The sequence below is a fragment of the Anas acuta genome, chromosome 18, assembly GCF_963932015.1.
Source record: "Anas acuta chromosome 18, bAnaAcu1.1, whole genome shotgun sequence".
Taxonomy (NCBI): Eukaryota; Metazoa; Chordata; class Aves; order Anseriformes; family Anatidae; genus Anas; species Anas acuta.
This window is the reverse complement of record NC_088996.1, coordinates 7609579-7637511: the sequence shown is the minus strand read 5'-3', so window position 1 is coordinate 7637511 and position 27933 is coordinate 7609579. Positions and strand designations below refer to the sequence as shown.

General features: G+C 42.4%; 2 protein-coding genes across 6 annotated transcripts in view; one reads left to right on the top strand and one right to left on the bottom strand.

Moving 5' to 3' along the window:
- The first annotated feature begins 1555 nt into the window (after positions 1–1555).
- On the top strand, positions 1556–16817 carry LOC137841911 (meteorin-like protein). Of its 3 annotated transcripts, XM_068655383.1 has the most exons (5): positions 2484–2703; positions 3571–3787; positions 3872–3980; positions 12390–12449; positions 14725–16817. In XM_068655383.1, exons 1-5 carry the CDS (start codon positions 2603–2605, stop codon positions 15039–15041), a joined length of 804 nt encoding a protein of 267 aa, XP_068511484.1. In that variant the 5' UTR covers positions 2484–2602; the 3' UTR covers positions 15042–16817. The 3 variants fall into 3 exon arrangements, with proteins under 3 accessions (XP_068511485.1, XP_068511484.1, XP_068511483.1); XM_068655384.1 differs by lacking the exon at positions 2484–2703 and adding an exon at positions 1556–1695 and having other exon boundaries at positions 3571–3980; XM_068655382.1 differs by having other exon boundaries at positions 3571–3980.
- A 5096-nt stretch (positions 16818–21913) lies between these two features.
- The window catches only part of TRIM25 (tripartite motif containing 25), an 11073-nt gene continuing 5053 nt past the window's right edge, over positions 21914–27933 (bottom strand). For 2 of the 3 annotated variants that reach the window (XM_068655373.1, XM_068655375.1), the window contains 5 exons: positions 27843–27926; positions 27332–27397; positions 26674–26700; positions 26196–26324; positions 21914–25530 (listed from right to left, as the gene is read on the bottom strand). In XM_068655373.1, the coding sequence (XP_068511474.1) occupies positions 24998–25530; positions 26196–26324; positions 26674–26700; positions 27332–27397; positions 27843–27926 (839 nt within the window). In that variant the 3' untranslated portion in view covers positions 21914–24997. The remainder of the gene's footprint in view (positions 25531–26195; positions 26325–26673; positions 26701–27331; positions 27398–27842; positions 27927–27933) is intronic. The other variant, XM_068655374.1, reaches the window with a different exon arrangement.

Here is a 27933-nt window from a genome sequence, read left to right as displayed (position 1 = left end):
TCCCTTACTACTGAAGCAGGTGATACTAGCATTGACATGTGAAATGTGACAGGTTTACCCAAATTATTACATGTAGGTGATACGTAGTATTTGAGTAATTGGGCCAAGCTTTGTCTATAGGCTCCATCAGGTTCTGTGGCAGCACTCCACCTTAACACAAGTGAAACTGAAGAAAACGTTTGTGTTTAGTCAATAGTATTGTGGCCTATTTCTTGTGTCTTAAGCTCCCAGAAGGCTCTTTTGAGAAACATCTACTCTGTATTCTTCATAGAAGTTTGCAACTATAGATTTTTCGCAGTACTGACTCTGTTACTAAATTTCCTAATGCATCTTTTTGTTGTCTTGCTATTTGTACTGTATTTCTCTGTAGGCTAAAGTGTATGGATTAAAATATTTAAACTCAGTTTTTCCTGTTCCTCACTATGCACAGAAGCAAATGCAAGTTTTTGAATCCATAACAACCTAGTGATGAAGATTGCTGCCTGGCTTTAGGGGGCTGGAGTATGATAAGCTTCTTTCAGTTTCTGCCTTTCCCTTTATGCTTGTTCAGCAAGCCTCCTCATTACAGGTAATAAACTGAAACATTCAGCACATAAATGGCCCAAAGCATTAAAATTCATTCTGTCTGAGGCAACGTGCTGGGCTGCAGAGCTGGACCAGCAGCTTCTTATGTAGCATGCATGCTACATCTTTTTAATAAACTATTACTTGTGTATATGGGGCATCCTTCCTGGGTAAGCATTCACAAGTTTTTATAATGGCTAGCAGTTTCCTGCTTGAATCTTACAAAACAATTTATCACTTAAAAGGTTCTGTAGCTTTTTTTCAAATGGGTTACAACAGGGTTGAAGGAGACGCGTTTTGTACTGTGTGGAGGTATTTACCTGAGGGGAAAAGTTGAGTTCGTATGGCTTTATAATAGATATTTTGTCATTTAAAAAACATTTAAAATAATTTAAAAAACACAGACTTTAGTAGTGAAATGAAATGTCTCAGTTGTTCTATCTTACCTTTGTCGTTAGTTATTAGGGTTATTAGAACAGTGTGTGCTTTTTATTTAGCTAAAGGGGAAGATAGGTACAACTGTATTATTTAGAAATTGCTCTTTACAGATAAGGGTTTTAACAGCAGATGTTTTGGTGTTACGTGGTATTAACATAAACTGGAGCAGGAGGGATGCTGAACACAAGTCAGCAAAAACACATGCAGTGCTTTCCACAGAAAGGGAAAACTGCTGCTGGAAGAAGTTCAGAGATCAAGTGGCTCAATGCTGTTTCCTGATGGCAACAGATGGGTTAGTTTGAGCCTTTGGAAGTGAATAAATCCTCCTGGGGGGGCTCTTTATCATGATGTCAGTTCTGTTCCCCAAGTCCTCTCCTCTGTTCCCTGATCTAATTTGCACAAAAGAGAGAATGGGCTCTGGCCTCTTAGCTCCTAGATTATGCCACAATCAAACCTTTTAAAGACTATTTGTGTGTTGTTTCCCATTCAGGATTGGGTCAAAGCATAGATAGCAGGTTTTTCTCTTATGTGGTAAGACAATAGTTTCACAGAGCACTGAGGATCACTGACACTTACGTTAATACAAGATCTAGGTTTAATGCATTTTTAAATGTTTTTAGAACTGCTGGATTGAACTGTGCACAGCACCAGATTGAGCCAGTTTTGCCTGAAGTGTAACGAGTCACACCACAGGTAGGTGTGGGGAGCTGCGGGGTGTTAGAGAAGTGCAAGTCAAGGCTGAGGTTATCTGCTCTGTGATAAATAAAAATAAAACTGTAAAATACTTGATAATGAAAAGTAAAGTGGTTGTGTGAGGGTCCAAACAACGTTCAAGTAGTCTAGCTTTCAGCATTTGAGGGCTAAAACTGTTTTTTCAGGATATCTATGTCTTCCTGTTAAGGAAAAGCCGTAAGTGCAGAGCTGTGAAGGTACAAACTCTGCCTCTGTTTCCTGGAGCGGCTGGGGGCAATGTGAGAGCATGCTGCTCACCACAAGGTAACAGATGGCCATGCAGCCCCGGTGACAATGCTGCACGGATCTTCGCCTGTGCCACCCAGCAGCGCTGGGGCCCATTGTCGCGGCCCTGCTGCAAAATCCCGATTCCATGCTGAAGAGCCGCAGAAAAGAGCCTCGGTCTCTCAGACCTGCAAAAGAGCAGCTCCCCATGTCGTTCATTGAAAATATGGAAAGTGCAATGCATATAGAAATCTAATTACTGGCAGGCCCGGCTTGCCTTTTAGTATGATAATCGCAGGCCCTCACCCTTTCTTGTGCGCGGACCCCTGAAAAGTAATAATGAAAGCAGGAGTTAAACTCTTGAATCTCCATCAATCATTCGCTGTTTGCTTTGATTACAGTGACACGACTTGTGTTTGTTCCTGAACTGCACTCAGAAGCTGTTACTGATGGCGTTAAGATACTTGAAAGACAAATCTGCCCTTGTTGCACGGGGCGCTGCGGCCGCTCGGGGGTGCTCGCGGCGGGGCCGGGGGCGGCGGCGGGGCCCCGGGACCCCCCCCTTGTCCCCTCCCGGCCACCCTTAGAGCCCGACCCGGCCCGGCCGCGCCGTCTGTCCGCCGGGGGTGCCGGCCGGGCTGCCATGGAGGCGGAGCGGGGCCTCCTCCCGGCCCTACTGCTGGTGCTGCTGGCGGCCGGTGGGCAACAGCCGGGTGCCGCCGACTACTGCAGCTGGAGGGGCAGGTAGGAGCCGGGCAGGTAGGGGCAGGGCAGGTGGGAGCCCGCGGCCCCGGGGTTCGCCTCAGGGACCCGCCATTCGCCTCAGGGCCGGGCCGGGGGGGCAGCAGCGGGAGCGGCCCCGGCCCCGTGTGGCGAGAGGCGGCTGCGAGCCTCGGCTCTGCCCCGCCGGAGGGTTCAGCGCCGGCGTTTCCGCAGGAGGATGCTTGGCGGAGCCCTCACCGAGGGGACAGCGCCTGGCGTGGTCGGTGCCTTTCGGCCAGGGCTGCTGCTGGAGCTCGGTGGGGTTTTTGAGAGCGGTACAACCAGAAGTAACTCTCCTGAAGGCAGCAAAATTGCACCGGCTTGGTGCTCAGCCTGCTTCCAATAAAACCATTTTTCTTGATGAGTTCCTGCCAGCAGCATTAAAAAATAAATAAATAAATAAACTTTAAAATGTAGGCTTTTAAATCTGATTTTCAGACACAACACCACAAGTTGTGCAGCTCCTACTGCGAGTCCGTGCTCTCACCTGCCCCGAGGTGGGATTTTCCAGAGAGATTAGAAAGACCTACCGCCCACCAAGCTTTTGCTGCTGTTTCACGGAGGGAATTTAATATTTTTCTGGATGCTGCAAACATCCAGGTGTGGACCTGTGGTTGGGCATAGGGGGCTGAGGCTCCTTTCTGCAGCCGGTGCAGCACCAGGTGCGAGCGGTCCCGTGGCACTGCGGCTGCACCTGCAGCAAGTCCTTAGAGGCTGGGGAGGAAAGGCAGCCCAGCTGGAGGGTGTTAGCTGCACAGACACCACCCTTACCTCTGGGCGGTAACTGCTGGACATTCCACCTGTGCTGTGGATATCGTTAGTGATGGACTGATGGTGTTGTCTTGGCAGTGGTTTGAGCTGGGAGCCCCGTTCCCGTGCAGTGGAGCAGGTCCACCTGCGCTGCACTGAGGGCTCCCTGGAATGGATGTACCCAGCGCGAGCCCTGCGTGTCGTTCTGGAGCCCAACCTGTCCAGTGCCCAGCACACCACGGTCTGCATCAAGCCAGCCAGCGACTTCCAGGGTGCCAGCATCTACGTGGAACGTGCTGGGCGGCTACATCTGGTGGTAAGCGAGGCAGGAGGCACTCGACCCCACCACGTGTCTTGCTTCAGTGCCCACACACCGCAACGAGTGGCCCTCTTCCTGCAGGCCAGCCCCCAGAAGGACATCAGCCGCCGGACGGCCAGCTTCCAGTATGAGCTGCTGGGCAACCAGAGTGCTGCTGGCCCTGACTTCAAAAAGATGACACTGGTCAAAGGTAAGAGAAGGGTCTGCTTCAGGGCTCCGTTGTTGGGGTGGATCCAAGATCACATCTGTATATAGTGATGGAAGCTGGTTTGGATGAAGGGGTTTGTCATGGCAAGGGAAATCCTTCTGCCAGCTCACAGTGTTACAGGGGTGCAGTATAACCAGCTATGTGTGCTCAGATTTCCATTGTCAGGGGCATCCGGTAGGCACAGGAGCAAATTCTGCATTATAAAGAGAAACTCAGTCCCTCCTTTAGCAGCTAGCTTGGCTGTGGATATATGCAGAGCAATCAGGGTGACTCCAGCCCCTGGGAGGTACTGTCACAAAGAGCATCTGTGTGGTTTAGGAGTCGAAATACCATATTTAGGAGAAGTTTAAATTCATTAAGAATTGGTCTCCCCAAGATGGTCACTGAAAATTCAATCTTTTAAAAACACCTAAGTTGCTTGAAATTTCATTTACCTTTCTTTCTTGCTCCTGTTCGTAAACAAACAAATCTTGCACTCAATAACATTTATGTGCATGTGTGCATCTGTGCCCTCTCCCCTCCCCACCCCCCCCCATTGATGTATGAAGAGGGCTCATTTCAATTCAGGTTCTGAAAGGTTGGGACCCACGTACTGCTGCCATTGTGTCCTCACTGTCCCCAGTAGATAATATCTAAGTCAAACCTGATAACCAAGGCCAGATAAATAAGGGGAGCGTTCAAGCCATGTTACAATAGTAAGCAACTGCCCTGTAAAATAGGGAAAGAATAAATAAAAGAGCAACCATAGCACTTCTGGACTGTCATATCCCTTTTGTTAACCTGTTCAGGCTACTGCTTTGCATAGCTTTGCTGTTTGCTAGAGCTTTGTGGCATTAACTTGAGGAACACACTTATTTTAGGGAGTGCTTGTTGGCCTGACTGTGAGAAACACTCTGTAGCCAATAACTTAGGCTCAGGCGAGGATCTCAGTGAAGTAGTAATTTATTCGCGATTGCAATGGCGGGCGCCCCACAAGCAGGAGAGAGCGCATCTACTAGTTCCAAAACACAGTTTATATACCTTTTGATGGCAGGACCCTCCCCTGTTTCCCCACTGAGTGGGTAATCCAGGTTCACAATCTATCTGATGCTTCACAAACAATGCATGGCCTTCAGTTGCCGGCCTGTTAAATTTCAAATTTTTTTTGACATTTTTACTGTTTGAAGTGGTAATGTTTCTTCACTTATCTGACTTGACTTGATACCGTGATTTTCACCTAATTGTCCTAAGGAGTCTGGTTGTCTGCATTTTACTAGGTCGCCTGCTAAACTTTCTTATCACTGTAAGCATATCTCAGTACCACATTCCCTCCTTCTAAACAATGTAACTCTGCAAAAACAACATTTCTATTCCCACAATTCCCCCCTTTTCTTTTTTTTATAAACTGTTGATTTTTGCAAAACCTTTCTCTAAGGTGTAATTTGATAGACTTCTTCTTTTTTGCTTTCTTTGCTTTCCATCTCCTCATTATCTCCTTATCTGAGTAAGGTGGTAGCTCCATGGTCATTTGTTTCAATAGTGCAGTTTCAGTTAACCACTGTACTAGTCCTCTTACACAGAGGATAATGCAGCAACCAATGGCTGTCAAAACTCCTACAACTACGATCAATGTTGCAAATATGCCTATTTTTTTTTTATTTTATTTTTTTTTTTTTTCTGCCAATTCACTGGCAAGGGTGGTAAGCCCTTGCAATGCTCTTGTTACCGAGCCATCTGGGACACTATTGTTGGGTATAAGATTGCAACAATGGTTGCTCAGTATTACACACACACAAACACACCTCCTTCCTCTGCGAGCATCATATCTAATGCTATCCTGTTTTCCCAAGCCATTTTGCTGATGGCATCTAGTTGTTCAGCGATTCCTCTCATCGCATCCTTGGTATAATTGATGAATCTCCGCTGATTATAATAGAAATAATTAATCCAATCCACATTTTTATTGATTGTTACCCACCAGAACAGTGACTCAAACCCTGCAGCAATTTGATTTCTGGCTTTATGTTCATCTGCAACTCCTCTAGGTACCCCAATAGAATCTATGTATACTCTATCATCAAATGATATTCCTAAGCCTCTTTTACTTCCTCTGGGTATTTGTGATGTTTCTCTTTCAAATGCCAGGGTGAAGGGTATAGCTAATTGAACAAGTGCACAAGTGCCTTCCCAATTAGATGGTAGGGTGGACCGTAAGATCTTCCCTCCACCGTACCACTAGAGATCTGCCCTGGGGATCTCTAGTCTTGAGCAGTTTCCCATCAAGTCCTTGGTAGCACAAGGCAAATTCTCGTAGATGCCAGGTAGCACTCACACCCTGCCATGAGAGGCAAGCTGTATGGTTACCTATAGCTGTAGAGAATGCAGGGGGAACCGTGATACTGTTATCATGCAAGGAACAGCAAAGAGAGACTTACAGGCCTCATTTCCCCAGGCAGTCTTTTCTTGGTACAATGCAATCATACATCGCATCCCTTGGGAGTCTTTGGTCCACCCCCATGGGAAAGGCACTATCTGGGCAATCGGTCATCCCGAGGCACAAGCATAGCAGTAGCTACGGTTGAGACTCTGGACGGTATATTTGACCCATTCTATCCAGGCATTCACATCCCCATACCTTGTTTGAACTGACACATTTCAGAGGGCTTCCTGTTTTCTCTCCTGTTTTCTCCTTGAGTTTCTCCCTTTCTCTGATGGCAATAGAGGATTGTTTCCATACAGCTATTCTCAATCTGGCTGTTGGGTCTCTCCCAGTTATTTGTTCTCTCTGCTCAATTGTCGTTGGGCATTTAGATCTCCACAAGCTAACACCTCACAAACATCAAACGTGACAGAATGTGGTACATAACCCTCTGTCACAGTCACCCATATTTTGATGGGGTATCCCGTTTTTGCTATTATCTGGTCATGCCTTTTGCAAGTTGCCAATTGACCAAGGCCTTCTCTGAGGCCTAGAATCACTAAAAACAAAATTAGTAATCAATTTTTCCCTGTCATTATTTTTAAACCTTAGGTTTCCAAATAATTATCGATACAAAAAAATAAGATGTACACTACTACTATAACAACCCCCCCCTTGGGAGCACTGCATTTCGCTATAGGTCTGTTCTTTCTTTCAATCACAAGTCGCAGTCGTTAGTTACCTGTGAAAATAAAGGTTAGTTTACAATTGTAAGCTCTTATCCTGCTCAGAGTCCACTATGAGATTTTTCTATTCAATTTCAACTTCCAACAAGTCTTTTGTAGGAACAGCTTCCCAGGTACTAGCGTCGACGGATGCCTTCACTCGAGTATAGTGAGTCCAACCTTTTTCCGCAGTTCTTATGGCTGTTTCAGTGGTTAGTAATTGTCCTTCCCATTCAGGCCGGAGTTGACTCTTTCCAGGTCCAAATCAGGACCCGGTTTCCTGGGTGATGGTGGTGAATGGGGAATTCCAAAGGTGGGGTTTGAGCCAACAACCCACAGGTCCTGAGAAATGACAAAGAAGAGGACAAACCCAGAATACAGTTCTTAAGAAAACTCTCTTGTTTTAAATTGTATCTCATCCCTTCTGCCCAGATAGGGCAATCTGAACAGCATCTCATATGGTGAAATTCCTATATCCTTTCTTGGTGCTGTTTAAACCTGTAGGAGTAAGCATTTTACCCAAGGAAGTTGGGTTTCTAACACTAGTTTAGTTAATTGCTTCTTTAATGTCTGATTCATTCGCTCCACCTTCCCAGAAGAGGAGGGGTACCAGGGGCTGTGAAAATCCCACTCAATCTCTAAGGCCTGCTTTAACCCTTGCAGTAAAGCTTTACACCCATCCAGTCACGTGGTCAATTAGGACAAACAAGTAACTCAGTAAAGTTTACCTGTATACTTTGGAAAGGTCAAACCCCTGGCTCCCGTCCCCCTCTAGATGGGTTACAGAAGACCTTTTTATTTACCTTTTGACATATGGTACATCCTCTACATATGTGCTTCCCTAAAGTGTATATTCCTACACAGACATACTTTCTTATCACATATTGCTTGCACCTCCCAATGACTCTTCTGATGTAAAACAGTTAATATTTGCCTCATTATCACTTTATTCAGCATTTCTCTCCCATTAGGGAGTATCCATTTTCCTTCAGACTTCATGGCTCCTGATTTCTTAAAAAAAATCTTTCTTTTAAAACTTTTTAGTTCTTTCTTAATTTTCAACAATTCTTTGAATCCTCTCTGCATTTATTCTTTGTTTTCCTTCAGACATTAGATGCCTTAAATACCTGACTTCTCTTTCTCCATATTGTAATTTATTTATTTTTTTTTAATACTCCCAAGCCCTGCTTTCCCAGAAAGTTGAATAGCTTGTTAGTAGCTTTCTTCACAACTCTTTTCTCCTGTCCTGACAATAGAAAACGATCCATATATTTGTTAACATTAATACCCCCTTGGGAGGTTGTAATTGCTCCAAAATCTTTTTTAGAACTTAACCAAATAGATAGGTGGCCCAGTAAACCCTTGGGGTAAAATTGTCCACCTATATTGTTGCTTCCGCCCCCATTTCAGGGTCTTTCCAGTCAGAGGTGAATATACATGTATGTTTGCTCTCAGGGCCTGAGAGCACTCCATTAATAACACTGTTATTCCAGTCTAACAATTTACTATTTGAATGCCCAATTTAATCATCAAATCCCTTCTCAACAAGTTAGTCCCTGCCTTGGGTACATACAATAATTACCCAGTGATCATTTTATCCCCTGGTCTCAGCTTGGTATCCCCCAAAAGTGGCACTGTTATCCCAGCCCCTTCTACCCCCATCACTTTTTAGGGTTTCATTAGTTAATTTAATCCCTGATACTTTACAAGTCAGTAATGACCTAGCTGCTCCCCAGTGTATTGGGTTTGATGGCAAGGTTCGGGGGCTGTGAGTGGGGGGGGTAGGAAACTGCAGTGGCAGCCCCTGTGAGGAAAAAAAAAAAAAAAAACAGAAGCCTCCCCGTGGCACATAAGGGACAATTTCATCTGGCCCTAAAGGGGCCCACTGCTGCCCAGAGCCAAGCCATGAGCAATACAGGCCGTGCCTCTGTGAGAGCACATCCACAAAAACAAACAAACAAACAAACAAACAAAAACCTGCTGCTCAACAGCAGTTGGGAGAGCGAGAAACCCCCCCCCGCAGGCACCAAAGTCAGTGCAGAAGGAGGGGGAGGAGGCGCTCCAGGCGCTGGAGCCGAAGCCCCCCTGCGGCCGCTGGAGAGGCTCCTGGTGGAGCAGGCTGTTCCCCCCCACCGTCCCCCTCCCCGATGCTTGGGAAACTGACCAAACACCACAGCAAATATGCAAATATACCAAAACTTCTAGACTGTTACTTAGATAATGCCTACATCCCCTTTCCCTGCTCATTCAACTTCAAACAGCTCTGTTAAATACTACATGCCACACCTTTAACCCCTTCAGCAACCCTTTTAACACTTCCTTTATCTTTCTCCAGCCTGTACTTTAATACCAGCACCAAAGGCTCAGTCAGGGTCCAACTTAATTCCATACTTTTTCCCTCCAAGATAAACAACATATCAATATAGCATATTTCATCCCATTTTCCTTCTTCCCTCCTTCTTCCACTCCACATATTCCTATTCGAAGTGGCCAGCCTGGCCACACTTAAAACATCTTATCAAGGCCTGTCCCTGCTAGGACTCAGGCCACAACACAGGCAGCCTTCTTTGCCTGCCATTCCTTCATCTCTCTTCCTCTCCTTTCCATCCTGGCCCTGACTCTCCCTGAAGATTTTCTTCCTCTTTCTCCAACCCTCTGCCTCACTACCCGCTGCACTGTCAATACCATTAGTTTCGCTCTTTTTTTTTTTTTTCCTTCTTATCTCCCCTTTGGACACACACCTCCCAGGCCTCCCGCAGGAGGGTCCCCCAGTGACTGTTCACTACATCCCCCCACCTTCTGAATCATTTTCTGCGTATTTTGCCAGGCTTTAATCACACAATGAACTTTCAAGAGCCCTTGGGTTACTGGGTCCTCAGGTCTTATCCCCAAGTACTTTCTCATTCTGACCCCAAGTCTCTCATATGATTTCTGTGTTGCACACTATTATTATTCCAGCCAGGATTGGCAAGTGGGTATTTCTGCCCTGCCGGTATTACCCCTGGTCCTGGAGGATGAGCTCTTTCCCATTCTTGTATAGCAGCTCTCCTCCTGATCATTCCCATTTCTTTCCCTGTAAACAACATACTTATAGACATAATTCCCTCCCCCAAGAGTATAAATCAGGTCGTAGGAACTGGTCTAATTGTTCAACTAGGCTGTCGGGGTCCTCAAATAAAGACTTCCTCTCCTTCTTAAAAGTCCTAACCTCTCTGCTGGTAAGGAGGGGGGGGTAGTTCACCTAAGAGGATACACAGTTAGTGTTAATACTGTTAGTATCAGGGAAGGCAAAATTCTCAGTATATCTTCTACCTTGTTCTAATTCTTGCCGGAGCCTAGGGTACGATACTTTTTTAGGGACAGTGTTAATTACAGTCCCTGTCTCCCTTCCTGGAGTGACTGCTGCTGCCACCAGTTCAATATTAAGATTATAGGGAGCATAACTTGGCTCCTTCTCTGAAAAAGGAATCTTCTTGTTTACACATAAATTTAAAGCCTGAATTTTCATCAGACCCGTATTTTGGCCAAAATACTGCTGTTTCCTTAATTGGTTCTTTTGTCCAGACTGATACACAATATTTAACTTTTTTTTTTTTAATTATTTTTCTTTTACAATCCCTCTAATTTTGGGATTATGTTTCCAATCTCTTATAATTCTTCAGGAAGAACTATTAGTAGGCACTCCCCCAGGGATATCTCCCTGTCCCCTGGAACTCATATCTTCCCATTTTTCCTAACCCTCGCCCGTATGTGCTACAGAAATTTCCCTTCTGCAGTGTACCACACACCAACGTACTGAAAGATGGGGGTGTACCGCCAAGCACTTCCCCGTGCCAGCGTTACCGCACACCTGAGTTTACCAGATTCCCTGGTGTACTTCCAAGCACTTCCCCGTGCAAGGATTACCGTACACCAGATTCCCCTGGTGTAGTGCCAGCACTTCCCCGTGCAAGGGCTTACCATACACCAGATACCCGACCCCCAAGGCAATACTTAATATTTCTTACCTTGGTCTGTGCACAGAGTTACCGGATCGATTCTTAAAAACCCGGAGTGCCTACCTTCTTCCTTTCCCCACTACTTCACGGATCCTGCCTCTTTAACCAGTCTCGGGCCCTCTGTCAGCTTTCCGCAGAACCGCCACCGTCGATGCACAGGACCGCTGAAATCAGCGGGGCATGCCTTCCTGCTGCTGCGGCGGTGGAGCTCCCCAGTAGGTGACTGGATCCCGGACGAGCCCCCAAATTGTGAGAAACACTCTGTAGCCAATAACTTAGGCTCAGGCGAGGATCTCAGTGAAGTAGTAATTTATTCGCGATTGCAATGGCGGGCGCCCCACAAGCAGGAGAGAGCGCATCTACTAGTTCCAAAACACAGTTTATATACCTTTTGATGGCAGGACCCTCCCCTGTTTCCCCACTGAGTGGGTAATCCAGGTTCACAATCTATCTGATGCTTCACAAACAATGCATGGCCTTCAGTTGCCGGCCTGTTAAATTTCAAATTTTTTTTGACATTTTTACTGTTTGAAGTGGTAATGTTTCTTCACTTATCTGACTTGACTTGATACCGTGATTTTCACCTAATTGTCCTAAGGAGTCTGGTTGTCTGCATTTTACTAGGTCGCCTGCTAAACTTTCTTATCACTGTAAGCATATCTCAGTACCACATTCCCTCCTTCTAAACAATGTAACTCTGCAAAAACAACATTTCTATTCCCACATGACTGTTCAATACTTGATACAGGAGCTTTCAATAACAAGCAGGATATCTAATGTGTGTATGGATAACTAAAATTCAACCACATCCATGCTGGATTGCTAATGTTGTTTCAGTAAGCGATACCAGAGTATTCCTTGACTGTGGAGCTAAGTGTTGTTTGAAGTCATCATAGGACCCAGTTCATGCATAGATGCCTATTTTTTTTCCTTGTTTCAAAAATGGTGGAGGGTAGCAATGTGCCAGGTGCTCATGTTTTCTGCTATATCTTTTGTATGTCTGATGAGTTGTTAAAGGGATTATAGGCTGTCAGGCCACGTTGTCACTCAATGACTATTAGAAATCCTCTGTGCTTATTTCATTGTTTTGGTTGTGTTTGCGTAACAAGAATTTTGTTTTGTCTGATCATAATGCTGTTTAAACTAGTACCTCTGCCCCATTTCCTCTCATGTGTCAATGTCAAACCCTTTAGCAATGAGGCATAGTATTGTATCGTAACTGACTGGCTTTTTTTTTTTTTTTTTTTTTTTTTTTTTTTTTTTTTTAAAGCTATGTGCCGTCCTTGTGACAACATGGAACTTCTTATGGCTATTTGCAGCAGTGATTTTGGTAAGCTGACTAAAGAGAAGTCATTCTGACTTTATAAATACATATTGATTATTTGGATTTATTTGATTGATTTCTTAAAGTAATGACATGACTATGCACCCTGATCTGAGAAGGAAAATATCTTTGTGAAAAACAACTTGAACTGGGGGAGGGGAAGGAAACCTGAAAGGGAGAAGCTTCCTTTCAAGGTCCTCATTTCCTGCAGGCAAAAAGGTTGTGATCTAAAACTGAGCTAAAAGTAATTCTCACAAGTGTACTGCTGACTCTCACAAAGTCACATGCCTGTAGATAACACACGTATGCACAAACGATACATCCTATTTACATTCTTTTTTATTCCCTTAATCTATTTTTTCCCAGATGATGAATATGTCCTTTCTTTTCCCTCACAATTTGCACACTTCCTAGTTCTCTTTCTACAAAAGTAGTGAGTTGTTTGTAGTTTAGCTAAGGATTTCAGGTGATTTCAACTTCCTTCAGTGACATACTGTTTCAGTTTCAGGCTTGATGAGAAAACAAAGCAGTTAAAATGCTGATTTGGTGGTACATTAAAAACTCTTCCTATTTTATTTACTTCAATTGCAATATCGCTATCTTATCGCTATCTTTTTTTTTTTTCTCCCTGTGGATTGCTATTTGTTTTATTCCCATAATTTTACAAATTAAAATTTGTGCCTCTTAGAGACAGAAGTCCGAAAGATGAAGCTGTAGAGCTGTATCTCCACATGGCCACAATTGTATTGCTGTAAATGTGCCTATGAACAGGTGTAAATATAGTCTGTAGCTGTATTTCCTTTATTTCTTTTCAGTGTTTAAAAGAAAACACGAAACAACTGCTTTCCTACTTCTTCCTAAAGATTGCTGTACTTCAAACACTACAGATAATTTTCTCACACCCCAGCATCATTGTGCTAACACAAAACCAGAGCATAGAGCATGCTTCCCTTAAATAGTGTTCCTTAGCTGGTAATTTTTCTTCATCTAAATTAATTGATGCAATCTGTCCCATTGTTTCTACTTGATGAAGTTATCAGTTCCCATGCAAGGCACTCTCCCCTGTACTGCCTGAAAAACCAGAGACTGACAGATGTGGAGGCCCAGAGCACAATGGGGAGCATTTACACTTAGAGCAGCAACAGACCAGAAGAAATAGCCCTTTGAACTGACTCTATTTATGGCCTGACTTCCTTGCCCTGAGCTCACAAATCGCTATCATCAACTTTTTTGATTAGAGAAAATAGCTGCTAATGAAAGTGTAAATGACACTGGGAGTGAATAGGGGCTTTATAGTTAATCTCAGGACGAGGTCTTCTGTCACTAGGCCCTGAGCAATGCAGGAGCAACTTGGAGCACCAAGAACAAGTGCATTATAGCTTGTCAATAGACTTGGATGCATCTGATTAAAAATTATTAGAGAGAGAGATGGAGAGCAGAGACATCTGTTACACAAAATCCTGGATTCCCTTGGAAATTGAGTTAGATAGGAAGGTCTTGGAAATTTCAGAAATGCGTTCTTTCTGTTTCATCTGTTGTCGAGTTCTCTGTACCTGAATGAAAGAGTTTTGTGGCAGAAGTATGGCAAAGTTCCAGTTTCACTGACAACCCCTCAGTTGCCCAAAGCCCAAATGGGATTGTTTTGGGAGAAAGAGGTACATGAATCTATGTGATTTTAAATAGGGATTAAAATAAAGTTACTTGAAGAGTTCTGCATGCTGTTCACTGACTCTGAAAGTATCTTTTTCTGGATGGATAATGTTTTCTTTTGAGGGAAGAAACCTCGAACATTTAAATGAAAAGTGTTTAACAAGCTCTTATTTTTCCCAATTGAGTCATATTCTAATTCTTCTTAAATCAATTTATTTTACTGCTGTCAAAGAAGAAAACTGAGAGTCCTGTGGAGACAGGAAGGAGTTTAGTCTGTGACAGTCTTTGACTTGGAACATAAACTGAATCCCTGAGCTGACCTCTTTTCCTGTGCTTTTTATTCTTTACTGCTGATTTGCATTATCAAACAAGTTATACATTTCTTCGCGAGCATAGTCGATTTGAGCAGTTATAAAGCATGCTTACAAGCACATAGCACTGTTTGTGTCGGGCTTTGGACTGTCCTTTGTACAGGAAGCAATGTATGCTCAGAAATGTGTCTGCCTGTAGGTGGTTGCAGTGCGAGCCATGCAACAGATTTATTTCTCCAATTATTTCATTCAGTGAGCTCCTTATACATGAGCTACTTACCTGCTGCTCCATAACCAACTCCTGTCTTCTTCACATTTAGTGGTGAAAGGATCTATCCGAAATGTTTCCCACGATTCTGAGAACCACATGTCACAGGTTGATGTCAACGTCCAGAAAGTCTACAGACAGAAAAACAGAATTTTCCAGCAGGATGAAGCAAGTGGTGAATGGCGAGGCCCTATACGAACCCTGCTACAGTGTAAGGTGAAGAAGGGAACTGGAGATTTTCTTTTCACTGGAAATGAACATTTTGGCGAAGCCTGGTTGGGCTGTGCTCCTCGGTTTAAAGATTTCAGTTTCATTTACCATGCTGCCAGAGAAAGAAGAGCCAACCCATGCGAGTTTCAGCTCAATTGACAGGAGTAACACAGGACGTGAGAGTTGAAAAAGTTCAGCCCTGTTTTCAGATACTGAATCTGAAACAGCATTAAAACCAAGGGCTAAAACTAACAATTTCACCAAAACAGGAGCCTGGAGAATTTCTTGGAGATAATGGCTCTGTGAGCCCTGTAAACTTTGACCACTAATCCATAAACTGGGTTGCATTACTTTCTCCCTCTTCAAATCTTCTTTGCCTCAAAAAATAACTGTGAATTTTGAAAAGGTTATCTTTGTTTTGTAGTTAGAAGGCAGCTAGTGCTCAGTATTAAGATATTCTCTCCATCTTTACTCTGGGCACTTACTATGTGCTTTTTCTCTATTTTTTTTTCCTCTCTTCACCCATCTCCAGTTGATTTCCCTTCCATTTGATTCCTATTTATCTTCTTAACTACGAGATCATTTCTGGGCATCTCACCACTTCATCATTCCACATTCCTATGATTATAGCTAAAACCATAGTTAGCATTTGTTACTAAACCCTCAAACAATTGGTAGGTTTGCCATTTTTTTCACCTTCTGTATGTCAGTAGAAATATTAACTAACCCTCTGGAGCAGGATCACAGCTGATGTAATTCCACAGTTCTCTGTTGATTTCAGCATAATTGATAGTATCTGATTTTGTTCCACATGACAAATGAGAGATACAGCACTAAGCTCATATGAACTGGTATTACCAGATGAGGAAAGCTCTTAGAGAAATGCATTGAAATAATCAGAAGTTTAGGTCGTAGCATTGTCTGCATTGGAATGTAATAGTAGGTTTTCATAGTACTGGATCTACAGCTAGCTCTAGTTATTGTTGAGTGCACAATAGGAAAGAGCTAAGAGAATTGGCTCTTGGAAAGTATTAGAGGATATACAGGGGTATCCAAGTACATGGCTTTTGAGAGCTGGAGATCACTGTTACATCTGAGATTTTAAATGGGGTACTCTTTGGTATTTGCACTGTAGATGTGAGAGAAAATGTGAGAGATATCTCTGTCTTGGTATAGATTAGAGGAACTACTATAGATTAGAGGTACTGCATTTCTTGTTTTGTATATTTGCTATATTTGTACATAGCAAACGTGTGTGTTGTGGTGGTTTTTGTTGTGTGTTGTTTTTTTTTTTTTTTTTTTTTTCATTTTAAAGGGTCCTTAGTGATTTTTCAATGGCATCAATGCTATAATTAATATTAGCTTTCATGGAGCATTGTCCCTTTGAAACAATGTGTTCTTTTTCCAACAAATAGGTACTTCAGTTAACAATTGGTTGAAAACCTGAAATAACCCAGTGTGATATGAAATATCATACAAGATACATACTTCTGAAGTGCATGTGATCCAGTGATTTAATCCACAGCTATGCAGGCTTGTCTGCATTGTAATGAGTAACATGAAATTCCTGCAATCGGTGATCCATAATGAAGAGATTACTAGAGCTTGTGGATGTTGAATATATTAATTCTGTTTCACTGTAGTCTCCATACATTGCATGGAGTTGAGATCGCTGTTGTGACACCAGTAACATGTAGAGAGGTACCCAAATGTTTCCAAGTGCTGGGACAAAAAGCTTTGGCAGGGGAAAATCTTTTAGTTTGAATTTGTTTCAGATTTTAAACAAATACTCTGAAGGAACAAAGAAGAAAGTAAAAGCATCGCATTGTTCTTCCCCTAGGGGCCTTCCTTAACACTTTGCTAGCAAATGGGAAAACAAACAATAGATAGGAAAGTGAAAGAGAAGAGCTGAGGAAAAAAAAAAAAAAAAGGAAACTAGGTGAAAGTTACTTCAGAGTGCTCAGACCATTCTTGGAAAATAGTCCATCGAGGGAGCCAAATGTTTTTCTCTATAGGAAAAGATTCGGAAGCAAAGACCAGACAAAAACGCAGTTAGAAAGATGAACAAGTATATGCATATTTAAGAGAGAATTTCTGTGATATATGGAGTGCCAACACTCATAAAATCCATAGTGCTTCAGTTCTTTACCCTAGGTCCAAATTTCTTCCAACTTCAAGACAGTATGTCAAGATAATAGGCATGAGTAACAGTGGGATAAAGCTGGAAAAGATGGAAAATCAGAATCAGTGGAAGAGCAGGGATGTATTTGAAGAGCAATATAAGATCAGGTTACACACTACTTAATTTCAGTAACTTTATTAAGATTATTATCCTTAGACAGGATGGGCAACCATTATTGGAACAAGGAGCTGTAACAACAAGCAGGACATTTTAATTTTGTCTCCTGGTGGTTTAAACTGTCAGCCTAAGGTAATACAGTGCAGTTTCTTAGTTACACAGGGCAGCAGGCAATGTTTGTTTCCCTTGCATCCTGTGTTACAGTTTCTAGCTACAGTTTCTTAGGTGTAGGAGAATGAAAGGTAAAGGGAATACTCTTCCTTGTCAAGTTAGCTTGTGTATAACAGGAGCCAACAGTTGCAGTTCTGTATGCATTATGGTCTTATCAGGCAGCAAGAAGTTGGAAAGAGTGAAAGAAAACAAATTATGCAAGCAGTCTGTACGGCACCCAGCAGAGAGTTTTAAAAATAAGTGAATATAACCAGGGATCCCTAACAGTAAAGAATGGAAACCTTCCTTTCCTGTGGTTTTCTGACATTATGGCTGCGTTGGTGGTGGGTAAACAAAGGCCGGGCAGCATTACAAGGGCATAGGGAACCTTCAGGGAATAAGGGAATGCCTAAAAACAAAGTAAGGGTGCCAGAAGCCTAATACAACTGTTTCTTTTGAGCTTTAGGGATCAGTTTCTCCAACTAGAGGTGAATGAGAATTGGATCTGAAGTGAAATAATATCACTTGTTTCACAAGTGGAGGGCTGAGGCAGCACAAGGCAATTATTGGTGGGATTTGGGTGCCTGCTCTCATTAGTGCAAGCCCTGTGATCTGAGCTAGATGGACTATGGGGAAGGGGGGTAAGTTATACTCAACCCATTTGTGAGCAACTGCAAGCAAACACGTGATGTTCTTTCTTTACTGTGGTTAAATTTAACCCAATTAAATATTTTTATTGAGGAAAGCCGGTTGAACATTTTCCCCCTTAGCATTGCAAGCTTAAGTCTTTCGGCCTCTTCCAGGAAGCAAGTGAAGCCTTTTCCATAATCCTTCTGCTCTGTAACATTTCATAAAGCAGTGGGGTCTTTATGCACTTAATCATTTGTTCTTTGCTGGATTCGTGCCTGATGTGTAGATCAAGAATCAAAAGATAGACAGGATGTTTCCTCACTTCATTGAAAGACAAAAAAGAGCTGTAAGAATCTCTAATGAGTGGGTGAATGACTGGACCAACACTATGAAGTAGAAGTTTGTGAATAGATAGTGGGGGCTAAGTTTTCTCGTCTGATTTGAACATGGCTTGGCTGGCTTACACCCAAGTGAATTTGGCCCTTTTTGAATGCAGCAGGTCTTTCCCTTATGTCTACCTTTGCATTTTCTGCATAGTTTCAAGTGCACTGAATTTTCAACACACTGTTCTGTAGGAAATTAATTGCATGACTACAGGCTCATACTCTTTGTTAGAGCAGTGACTCATTCACTCCCTTTCTCCAATTCTATTAGTACTTTAAAGGTAAACGTTTCAATATTTTTAGCTGAACTGTAAACTCAGCTTGTCTCAAACAGAAGTGTAAGAACCCTGTTGGTGTAACAAAGTAAAATGTCACAGTGAAATGGCAAAGCTGTGGCTTTCAGAGGGGTGGGGAGTTGTAGTGAGAAGGCCCAGGAGCTGCATGTCAAAGTTCTGGGTTGAAATCTGGGTTTATGCTGAGCTTTGCCTGACTCACATACCTAATGCCTTCCATTGTCAGTGAGAGTCCGTATTTTAAAGCAGTTTTAGATGGCTAGGGATGAGAAGGATTAAGGGAGGCACTCCTGAACACGTTGCAGAATTAACTCAGTTCAGAATCACTAGCACTTGTTCGCAGCTGGACAGTGAAAATGGCTTTGAGAAAGCAGCATGTGTTTTCTCTCTGACATCCTAGGTTTTAGCACCTCCCTTCAGAGCTCGTTCTCCACTGAGATCTTTAGGCTTAACGTCAGCATGGAAGAGGAGTATTTTTTTTTTACTCTTTTTCTGACCTTTATCAAGATTCCATCTTTTCCCGCTTTTTAATGGTTCTAATCCCATTCTGCTGAAATTTAGCAAGGCTTCCAAAATACTCGTGAAGAATCAGATTCGAGAGTACTTTTTTTCTAAACACTTTTTTTTATTCCAAAGTGATGTGTTTTGGCTTTGCTACAGTGCAGCGATACGTCGGAGATACATAGTAAACGCTCTTGTAATTAATAGTCATACCATATTTATAATTTTGCCTCAGGATATATAATTCTCTTAGTGTCTGAGAAAGCCATAGCTCTGTCTTCAAGGAATTAGTACAGAGACAAGTACCTGAAATGAATCAGGGGCCAACAAGGAATAAGGGGACTCCAGGTATGCCATCAAACCTGTCATTGCAGCATGCCATAGAGCAGCAGCCCTCTTCACTGTGACTTTGAGAATTTGCAGCCAAATTATAACTTCATTACCAATAACAGTGCCAAGATTAAGGATTGTTAAACTGCCTGAGTATCAGTTTCATGTAAAATGAATGTATGACTTGACTACTAGATTATTTTTGCAACAGTGCTATTCCTGATCAGGTTCCTAGGACACAACAATCCTTTACAGACAAATCTGGAAGCTGCTTCTAAACTGGGGGAAAAACTGCCCCTAAGGCAGAAAAAAGACTTTCCTTCCTTCACGAAGAACTACTAGATTTTTGAAATAGAGTGTTGGTACTCTAAAAAAATACAACTTATTTTTTACATTGTGTATTAAACTTCTTAATGTTTTCAAACACATCCAAAATACTTGGATCTATAATACTTGGACTTGGATCCTTAAAGTTCTGTTGAACTAACTTAGGATCAATAATTGCTCACGATGGTATTTTCACCTAAATTATCTGCCTCTTTTCAATTAGCTTTTATTATTTTAATGGTCTCTCCTCCCGCCCTTGCTTAGTGCTTTGGCCAGGCTCACATAATTGCCTATATTTTATGTAAATGGCATTGTTACACCGTAAAATGATATACAAATGTGTCTACCACGTGAAGTCCAGTAAATGGTGTGAATAAGCCCATTATTTTCAATGTAACGGCATCTGATAGCAGCCTGGGAAACACAGGGCTGACAGATGTGAGCCTGTGACAAGGCCTGGAAAAAACTGAATGAGAAGCACTCTGACAGACCACAATTAATTGACTTTTGAAATAACTACTTTTTTTCCTCGGTTCTACATGGCTGAGCAAGATTCACAAATTGCTGTCTTGAACTTTTTAATGGGACAAAATTGCTGCCAATGAAAGTCTAAATGACATGAACTTTGAATAGGAGTCATAAAATGACCACACCATGACATGTTTTTAAATGACATTATTTGAGAAGTAGCAGCCCCTCCATTGAGAGGGGATCAGGAAGGGGTGAGAATAGATGGGAGGGAGTCAGAACTGGGCATGGAAGCAGTCAGTTGAACAGTAGCCCAGTCCTATTTTAATGTAGGAAGAGAAACAAGCATTAAGAAATGTCTTGATAGATGTGTTCATGTGTGTTCCCAGATAATTTGCAGTCCCCTTCCAGTGTTCTTTTTACTATGAAAAAGTCATAAAGCTAAATGAAGAGAACATGATACTATATAGGAGAACAGACTGTTTATGAGTAAGGTGCATGCTGGCTTCTCCACGTTCAGTACGTGTTCCAGAGCCAGGCTGTTGTCAGTCACGTTTACATGGGAGCAAGATACTTTATTTGTATTGGAATTGTGTAAGCTTTGGAAGCTTAGGCCAAACTGTGGCAGACCTAATTGACCTCTTAATCCCAAGAACATCACAGGACAAGTAGTTAGTGAAGGGAAGGTGAGGATTGTATTTTTCCTTAGTTATTAATGTGAATTACAGCATTCCACTGTCTGCCTCTCCTGATCCAGCAATATCATAACTGACTCTCTAGGAACTCTTCAGAGAATTTATTCCCAGAAACCTTCATCAGCTACACTCATTCAGAGAAAAGTGGCAAAGTCAATTTGTACCTTGTTTTACAGGAGCCTTTGTTTTAGCTGATTTTAAAAACTTTATTGAGCTGTCTGCTTTCCACTGGTCCCAGGGGGAGGCAGATTGCAAGCCACAAGCCCTTTAGTGTGACCTTGCTGACTGCTATTAGGAGTCTCAGAATATCCTGATTTGGAAGGGACCCTTAAGAATCACTCTGAGTCCAGCTCCTGGCTCCACACAGGACCACCCAAAAATCAGCCCCTGTGTCTGAGAGCATTGTCCAGATGCTTCTTGAACTCTGGCAGGCTTAGGGCCACAACCCCTGCCCTGAGGAGCCCATTCTAGTGCCCAACAGCCTTCTCAGCAAAGAACCTTCTTCTGATACCCAACCTGAATCATCACCCATTGCCACTTCCAGGCATCACTTGAGCAAGAAAATACTAGAGATCATCTAAGGGTTTTTTTAAACAATCCCGCTACACACACTTAGTTCTTAATTGTTATCTTCCAACTAGTGGCATTTTTGCTTACCTGAAAAGGTCTCCACAGGTGCGGTTGTTGGAGGGGATGTTCATCTCATCCTCAGCTAGAATAAACCATTACTAGTAAAGGGTGTGTAGCTTAGATGGAGACAGAGATAGTTCAGGCACGTGTCTCAATCCAGAGGACACCACAGCACATGCAGCTCTTGTCCTTTTCTCTCTTCCCCACTTCTTGTCTAACTTAGTGAGTTGTACAAATAACTGGTCTCCTTTTGCATATGATAGCATCTATTTCTGCCTCCCTTACTGCTTACTTCAACTTTGAGCACTGAACAAAATACCTCGAGTTAGAGTTTACCAAGAATATTTATTGAATTCAAAATATCATTTCATTCACTTGAAAATTTAAAAGATCAGAAATCATCTTCTCGAAAATTTGTAGGTACAACAGTAAAGCAGATGGCATAAAATCCATGTCTACTGCCCTGACAAGGCTGTCTAGCTGAAACATCTATATCAAATAGCATATAACGTACATACTGAAGCACATAGCTGATACCAGTACAATCATCAGGTTTGTACTTACATAAGCATTTATTTTTCTAACTACAGTATTTTACTGATTTATTTAATGGAAGAAGAGATTAATGCAGATTAGGGCATTCAGTGGGCAAGCATTTATCCAGTTACCATCACTTACACATTAATATGCAAATCATTCCACATACTCATGGCTTTATTAACACCAGAATTAGTTCTCTTCCTATACTGGATAATCAATTTCTTTGCAGTAATAAAACGAGAAGTGTAATTGAAATTTATGCTCGTGTCTACATTTCATTTACAAACCAGTACAGCTTTGATACTCTTACTGGATGAGTAAAAACTTTAGTTGTTATTTGTCATGCTGTAACTGATAATTTATTCTAATGATACATCTGCCCCCACCATTTTTATATATGCAAAGGATATATTCTCTGAAACTAAGTGAAATACCGGTTTTCAGAAGTGTGACAACTCAACTGTGCATTTCTCATTTTGTTCTAAATTAACTGACCCTCATTCTACTATTTTAATTCATTCAAAGCACAAAACCAAACAGGAATCACTAGTGCAGGGGCAGGCTTGTTTCACTGCCCATAGTAAACCAGAACACGTCTTAACGTGTTACATACCCATGTCACATTTAAAGAATCTACCCTTATCCAGTGTGGCAGAGTAAGAACTCTTCTCTCGTTAGCTTGAACACAGAATCATAGAATCATTTAGGTTGGAAAAGACCTCTGAGATCATTAAGTCCATCTGTTGAGTGTCACTCCATACTATGTCTAAAGAAGCCCAAAGACTTTAAAGGTTAACTCTGACACCCCTTTGAAAGTCAAAGAGCAAGCAACAGAAGACGAGAAGAGGTGGAGTTTCTCCACTGCACAAGTTGCTGGGGCACTTTGAGAAGTGAAGAGCCATGAAGGGGGGATGTCGTACACTTTCAGCACCCCACTGAGTGGGTCTGCAGCCCTATGCTATGGTTAGGAAGCCAAAGGGACAAGATTTCTCAGACCAAACTGCTCATGTCCCCACAGCTGACAAACTGGAACTGCAGAAAAAATATTTCAGTGTACTTTTTGCTTCAAACAGGACACATCCTCCTTCCTCACCTTTCAAAATGTTTTGCTTAATTTGACAGTTTTAGTGCTGACTGTGCTTTGGAAGGCATGGACCCTTGAGGCAGGACAACCACTCCAAAGACAGCCATTGCACTTTTAGATCCAGCAAAAATTCCATATCCCATTCTGGCCAAACAGATAGACACATCCTATTGGACTTGGGCTACCTGTGACAATGTACTGAGAGTTTACAAACCAAGTAAACGGAGACACCAAAGCCTAAATCCCTATAAGTCTCCCACTTCAATCAATATGGAATGTAGTCAGAGATTCCTTTGAGCATTCCAACAATTCCCTTTCAAGCTGTCAGCTGTAGCTTTGTGTTTTATTACTCAGTCCTATCAGAGTCCAGGAATTCTCTCTGTTCTTCATGACCTACTCCAAGAAATTAGAGCTGGCATGGTAAGTCCAGAGATGTTACCAAGATACAGGCCCAATAACTATGAGATCCAAGTACCATGGTTGCCTACTAATTCTTTTAAAGTTGTAATTAAGAAATGCAGAGGTACAGTCCTCTACGCATGGTGAGGACTTCTGGAGACATACTACAACCCAAAGGAAAGAACACCAGGAGAATTAGAAATCCATTCCAGTGGGGGTTGAAGTGTATTCTCCTTTGTGCTAATTCCCTCTCTGTTTCGAAAGACTCCCCTGTGTGCAGGCTTCACACACAGAGGAAATATTCTCTATGTACTGTGCTCCTCAAATCAGAGTCCCAGTAACATAACCACACTGTAGGAAATCCAGTCTCTACCAACTAAGCAACTAAAAATATGCCAGCAGAGAATATCCTGCCTCACAATGAGGAAAAGAAAGCAGGGTCTCCTGTCATAAACTAAAGTGAACAGCACATTTATGCTCCTATGCAAGCCAAAAATAGGCTCCCTGAACTCCTCAACACACAAAACACTGAAGAGCCTTCAATGTGAAGCATATTCTGGGTCAGAACATGAGACAGATTGCTTCAACCCACGAACTCTATTATTACAGGATCCACGCTACTACTGTGCAGGAAATCTTCCTTCAGCAATTCATTACCTGATGATTCTGATACCATTTTCTTATCCATCAACTCTAAAAATATCTGCATTCCCTTCTGATGAGATTTGTCATACTTAATTTTATTGCTGTCACAAGACCTGAATTTACTGATTTCAATAGTTCATTCTGCAGCATCTCATTGGCCATCACACACTAAGAACATGTATATTGTAAATCTGGACTACAGACAGTGGACTGAATATAGAGAAAGAATTAAGGTAAAACTGAGACCAACCTCAAAGCCTGAAACCTGAATTTCTCAAGGAATTCCTTGTTTCTTTCTCATATACTGCTACCCAGACTCAAGGCTATTACAGACTTGAAAACTACATCTGGGGATCCTTTACAGGAAACTGCAGAAGCCACAGCAGCTACTGCAGCCTTTTATGAGCAGATCATATGATAACTGCTTTTGGAAGGACAGCCAAGGTTTTTGCAAACCCTTTAACTGTGTGTTTGTTGGTTTTTTTTTTACTATCATCAACATTTTACTAAATTACTATCTAAAGGTTTTAACAATTCAGACCAAAGAATCACCAGATACTCCAAACTGCTGAAAAATTGATTTTCACCTTAAAACATTTTTTGAGACTGCTTTGACTAAGACGGGCAAGTTAATAGCTCATGAACTTGTAAAATACATGTTATAGCTACTAAGATAAGTTACTGCAAGGAATGATTATCTGCATGTAAATACCCAGGCAAACTACATTAAGATATCAGACCTTACTTTTTCATTTGGCAGAGGGAGAGAACAGTGCCACTTGAAAATACCCAGAAGGCAGGGTACAGTGCCTCAGTAAACTGGGTTTTGAATTTATAAATCAAGTTAAGCTTCTCCCCAACAGCCAAGAAAATCACAAAGCCTCCCTCGCAGTGCAGCAGCACGCCAATCTTGGTAGCCTTCACATTGGGTAAATTCTTTTCAACATCATTATGCCAGGCTGAAATTTTGGAATTAAACCACTCAATACACCAAGAACTGCTGTTCCTACCCAGGCGGCTGTCTGGCCCCTCCCGGTCCATGCTGCCATAGCAGATGCCAATGGCACAGAAGTTTTTCTGCTGCAGTTCTACTTCCCAGTAGTGGATGCCTCTCTTGAAGCACTGGAACCCCAGCACTTGGGAACAATAGGTGAAACGCTGAGGGTGGTGGTTATAATTCAGGGGGGTATCTGAGACAGACATCTTGGTGTATCTCTCAGACAGATGCACTTTGTTATGAGCTGTGTTGAAATCCAGGGTGATGTTAGCAGCATCTGTAAAGACATGAATCAGTTGAAGGTAGTAAAGAGCAATTCAGTTTTATTTACACAGTCCTGTGTAGGCAACGCATGTCCTACACATCTTTATCTCCCTGCTCGGCTCTCCTCTGCAGTGTAGGCAGTTCTTGGGTCTGCAGTAACAGCTGCTGGGTTCAACTGCAGCTCCATGTTGCAGAGCAGGAAAACAGGGAGGGACAGGTTTCCTTCCTTCCTTCCTGCATCCCCACAAATTTCTCTAGCCACCCAAATGTATACTGGCAGCACAGAGAGATTACTGATCTGGCAGTGAAAGAGCCTACGTTTCATTTCAACGAAAAATCAAGTGGGTTTCATTGCATTTCTAGGTTCCCCTAACGCAGTCATTTGGGGGGGAAACCCAAGTCATTACTAAGAAAACTTCAATTACACTGTGGCAAATACATGAATACAGAATATTAATTTTTACTCATCTGGCAAAATAACCACTGTTTAGTAAGGTAAACTTTCTTCCTCCTTATCCTCCAAAACTTTCACTTGTAACAACTAGTTAATAACCCCCCAAAGGCAACCTAGCTAACTAAACACCCTCAAAAACTTTCAAATAACTACAAAGGTCACATAACACCAGTGCAATAAGCACAGAAAGTTCATCTTTACATAGTGTAATGTTGATATCTTACACTGCAAAAGCTCCTCTCTGTCTTTCTGAAGAAAGCTGCTAATAAGATCTTTTGTATTAGCCGCAGTTGCAGCTTTTGATGCTCCTGCAGTTGTTGCTGCCGTGCTTGGTGCTCCCGTGTTTGGTGCTCCTGTATTGACAAAAGAAAAGAGAGTTTGGCCACTTTGGGAAGAAATCTTGCATGCTTAACACAGACTTAGGCTGGAGTGGATCTTGAGTTATCTGGTCTAGCTTCCTTGCTGCCAAGTAAGACTAACTTCAATATTAGCTCAGGTTGCACCCTGTCTTGTAAAGTCAAAATCCCATTGCCACCAGGCAACTTCTTTCAGTACTTGATAGCTCTCACAGTGACCAGGAAGAGCCTCCTTAGAGGCAGCAGCTGAACTTTTGCCTAATACACCAATCCCGGTGATCGTCTACTTGGCATTTTAAGAGTAGTCAATGAAAACTAGAATAAGTATCCTCAAGTCTGAACTTACCAAATGAAATGGAAAACTTTTTGTCCGCTGGAAAAAAAAAAATAATTATCTGTTAGTTGTCTCCACGCTAACTGTAATATTCTTGTCATGGCTCTTCTGAAGCCACAGCAGTAGATAAAGCTGACAGTCTAGCATGCTGAAGCCACACAGAAATACACACATACTGGAATGCTGCACGTGAAGCACAACCTACTATTTGCCTCCTATTTCTTAGGGTCATAAGTCTGGAAGGAGCTTAATTTCTACCTTAGGATACAACATGTGAGAGGAAGTGGTAATCACCCTATTCCCATGAGACACGTAGGCTGCTTCTTTTTTAGAACAGAATTGTTGGTGCAGCACCAGGAGCTGCTCGTCCACTGTGTAAAGTGATCCACAGCAAACCCCTCTGAGCGCTCTCCACACAGGACTCATGAACAGAAAGGACTGTATGTCAGGAGCTCAGTGGAAGTGACAGAATTAGTTTCTTAACACTTAGATCAAGTTGAAAAAGAGAACATGGAAGATCTTCCAAAGAGGCCAGAATGCCACATGAATACCAGCAACTGGATAAAACAGTATTGAAAGACCTGAGCATACCCTGCCACAAAGACTGTCTCCATCAGCCTTAGACTTTAAGCAAGATGTTTAAGTAAGGCCACTGTTAATCACCACTTACGGTTATCTGCCTCCTCCTGCAAAGGTTCTTGAACCTGGGAAGGTTTTTTCTCTTTGTTTGGACGCTCTTGTGAAGGGAGAAAAAAAAAAAAAAAAGAACATGAATAGCTAATAAGCAGGATTCATTACATACAAATCCATCAAAAAAGCATAGACATTTTGCACAAGTGAAAAGTAAATATTCCGTTGCATTGCAAGGCAGAAAGGCAATGAAGTACTGCAAGAACCAGAGGGTAGGGAAGCTCTCCTTTGCTTTACAGCCTGCACTGACAACACCACAAGCACACATGCACGCTGAGGCTAATGCACCATTGTATCCATGCAGTTTGCTTCTTTACAGCTCACACAACATCCATCGCTAAATAGCATAAAACATCCTCCCCTTCCCACACAAAAGTGCTCATTACAGATCATTGCTGCATCCCCACTAGAGTGAGCAGCTCTTGGGTACTGCTTGAGCTCTTTATTTAATGGCAAAACCTTAGGAGAGGATGATGTTCCTTAGTACTTACGTGGTCCAACCGGCTTTCTTCCAGGAACAGGTCTATTTAGTGCAGCTGCTTGAGGGGGCTTAGCTTTCCTAGCTGTTTGTTTCTCTGCAAT

Bases quoted from the DNA above. Each gene is read 5' to 3' on its own strand.
- LOC137841911 (XM_068655382.1), top strand. From the start codon at position 2,603: ATGGAGGCGGAGCGGGGCCTCCTCCCGGCCCTACTGCTGGTGCTGCTG. The intron at 2,704-3,570 runs GTAGGAGCCGGG...TTGTCTTGGCAG, and splicing joins TACTGCAGCTGGAGGGGCAG to TGGTTTGAGCTGGGAGCCCC. The intron at 3,981-12,389 runs GTAAGAGAAGGG...TTTTTTTTAAAG, and splicing joins AAAGATGACACTGGTCAAAG to CTATGTGCCGTCCTTGTGAC.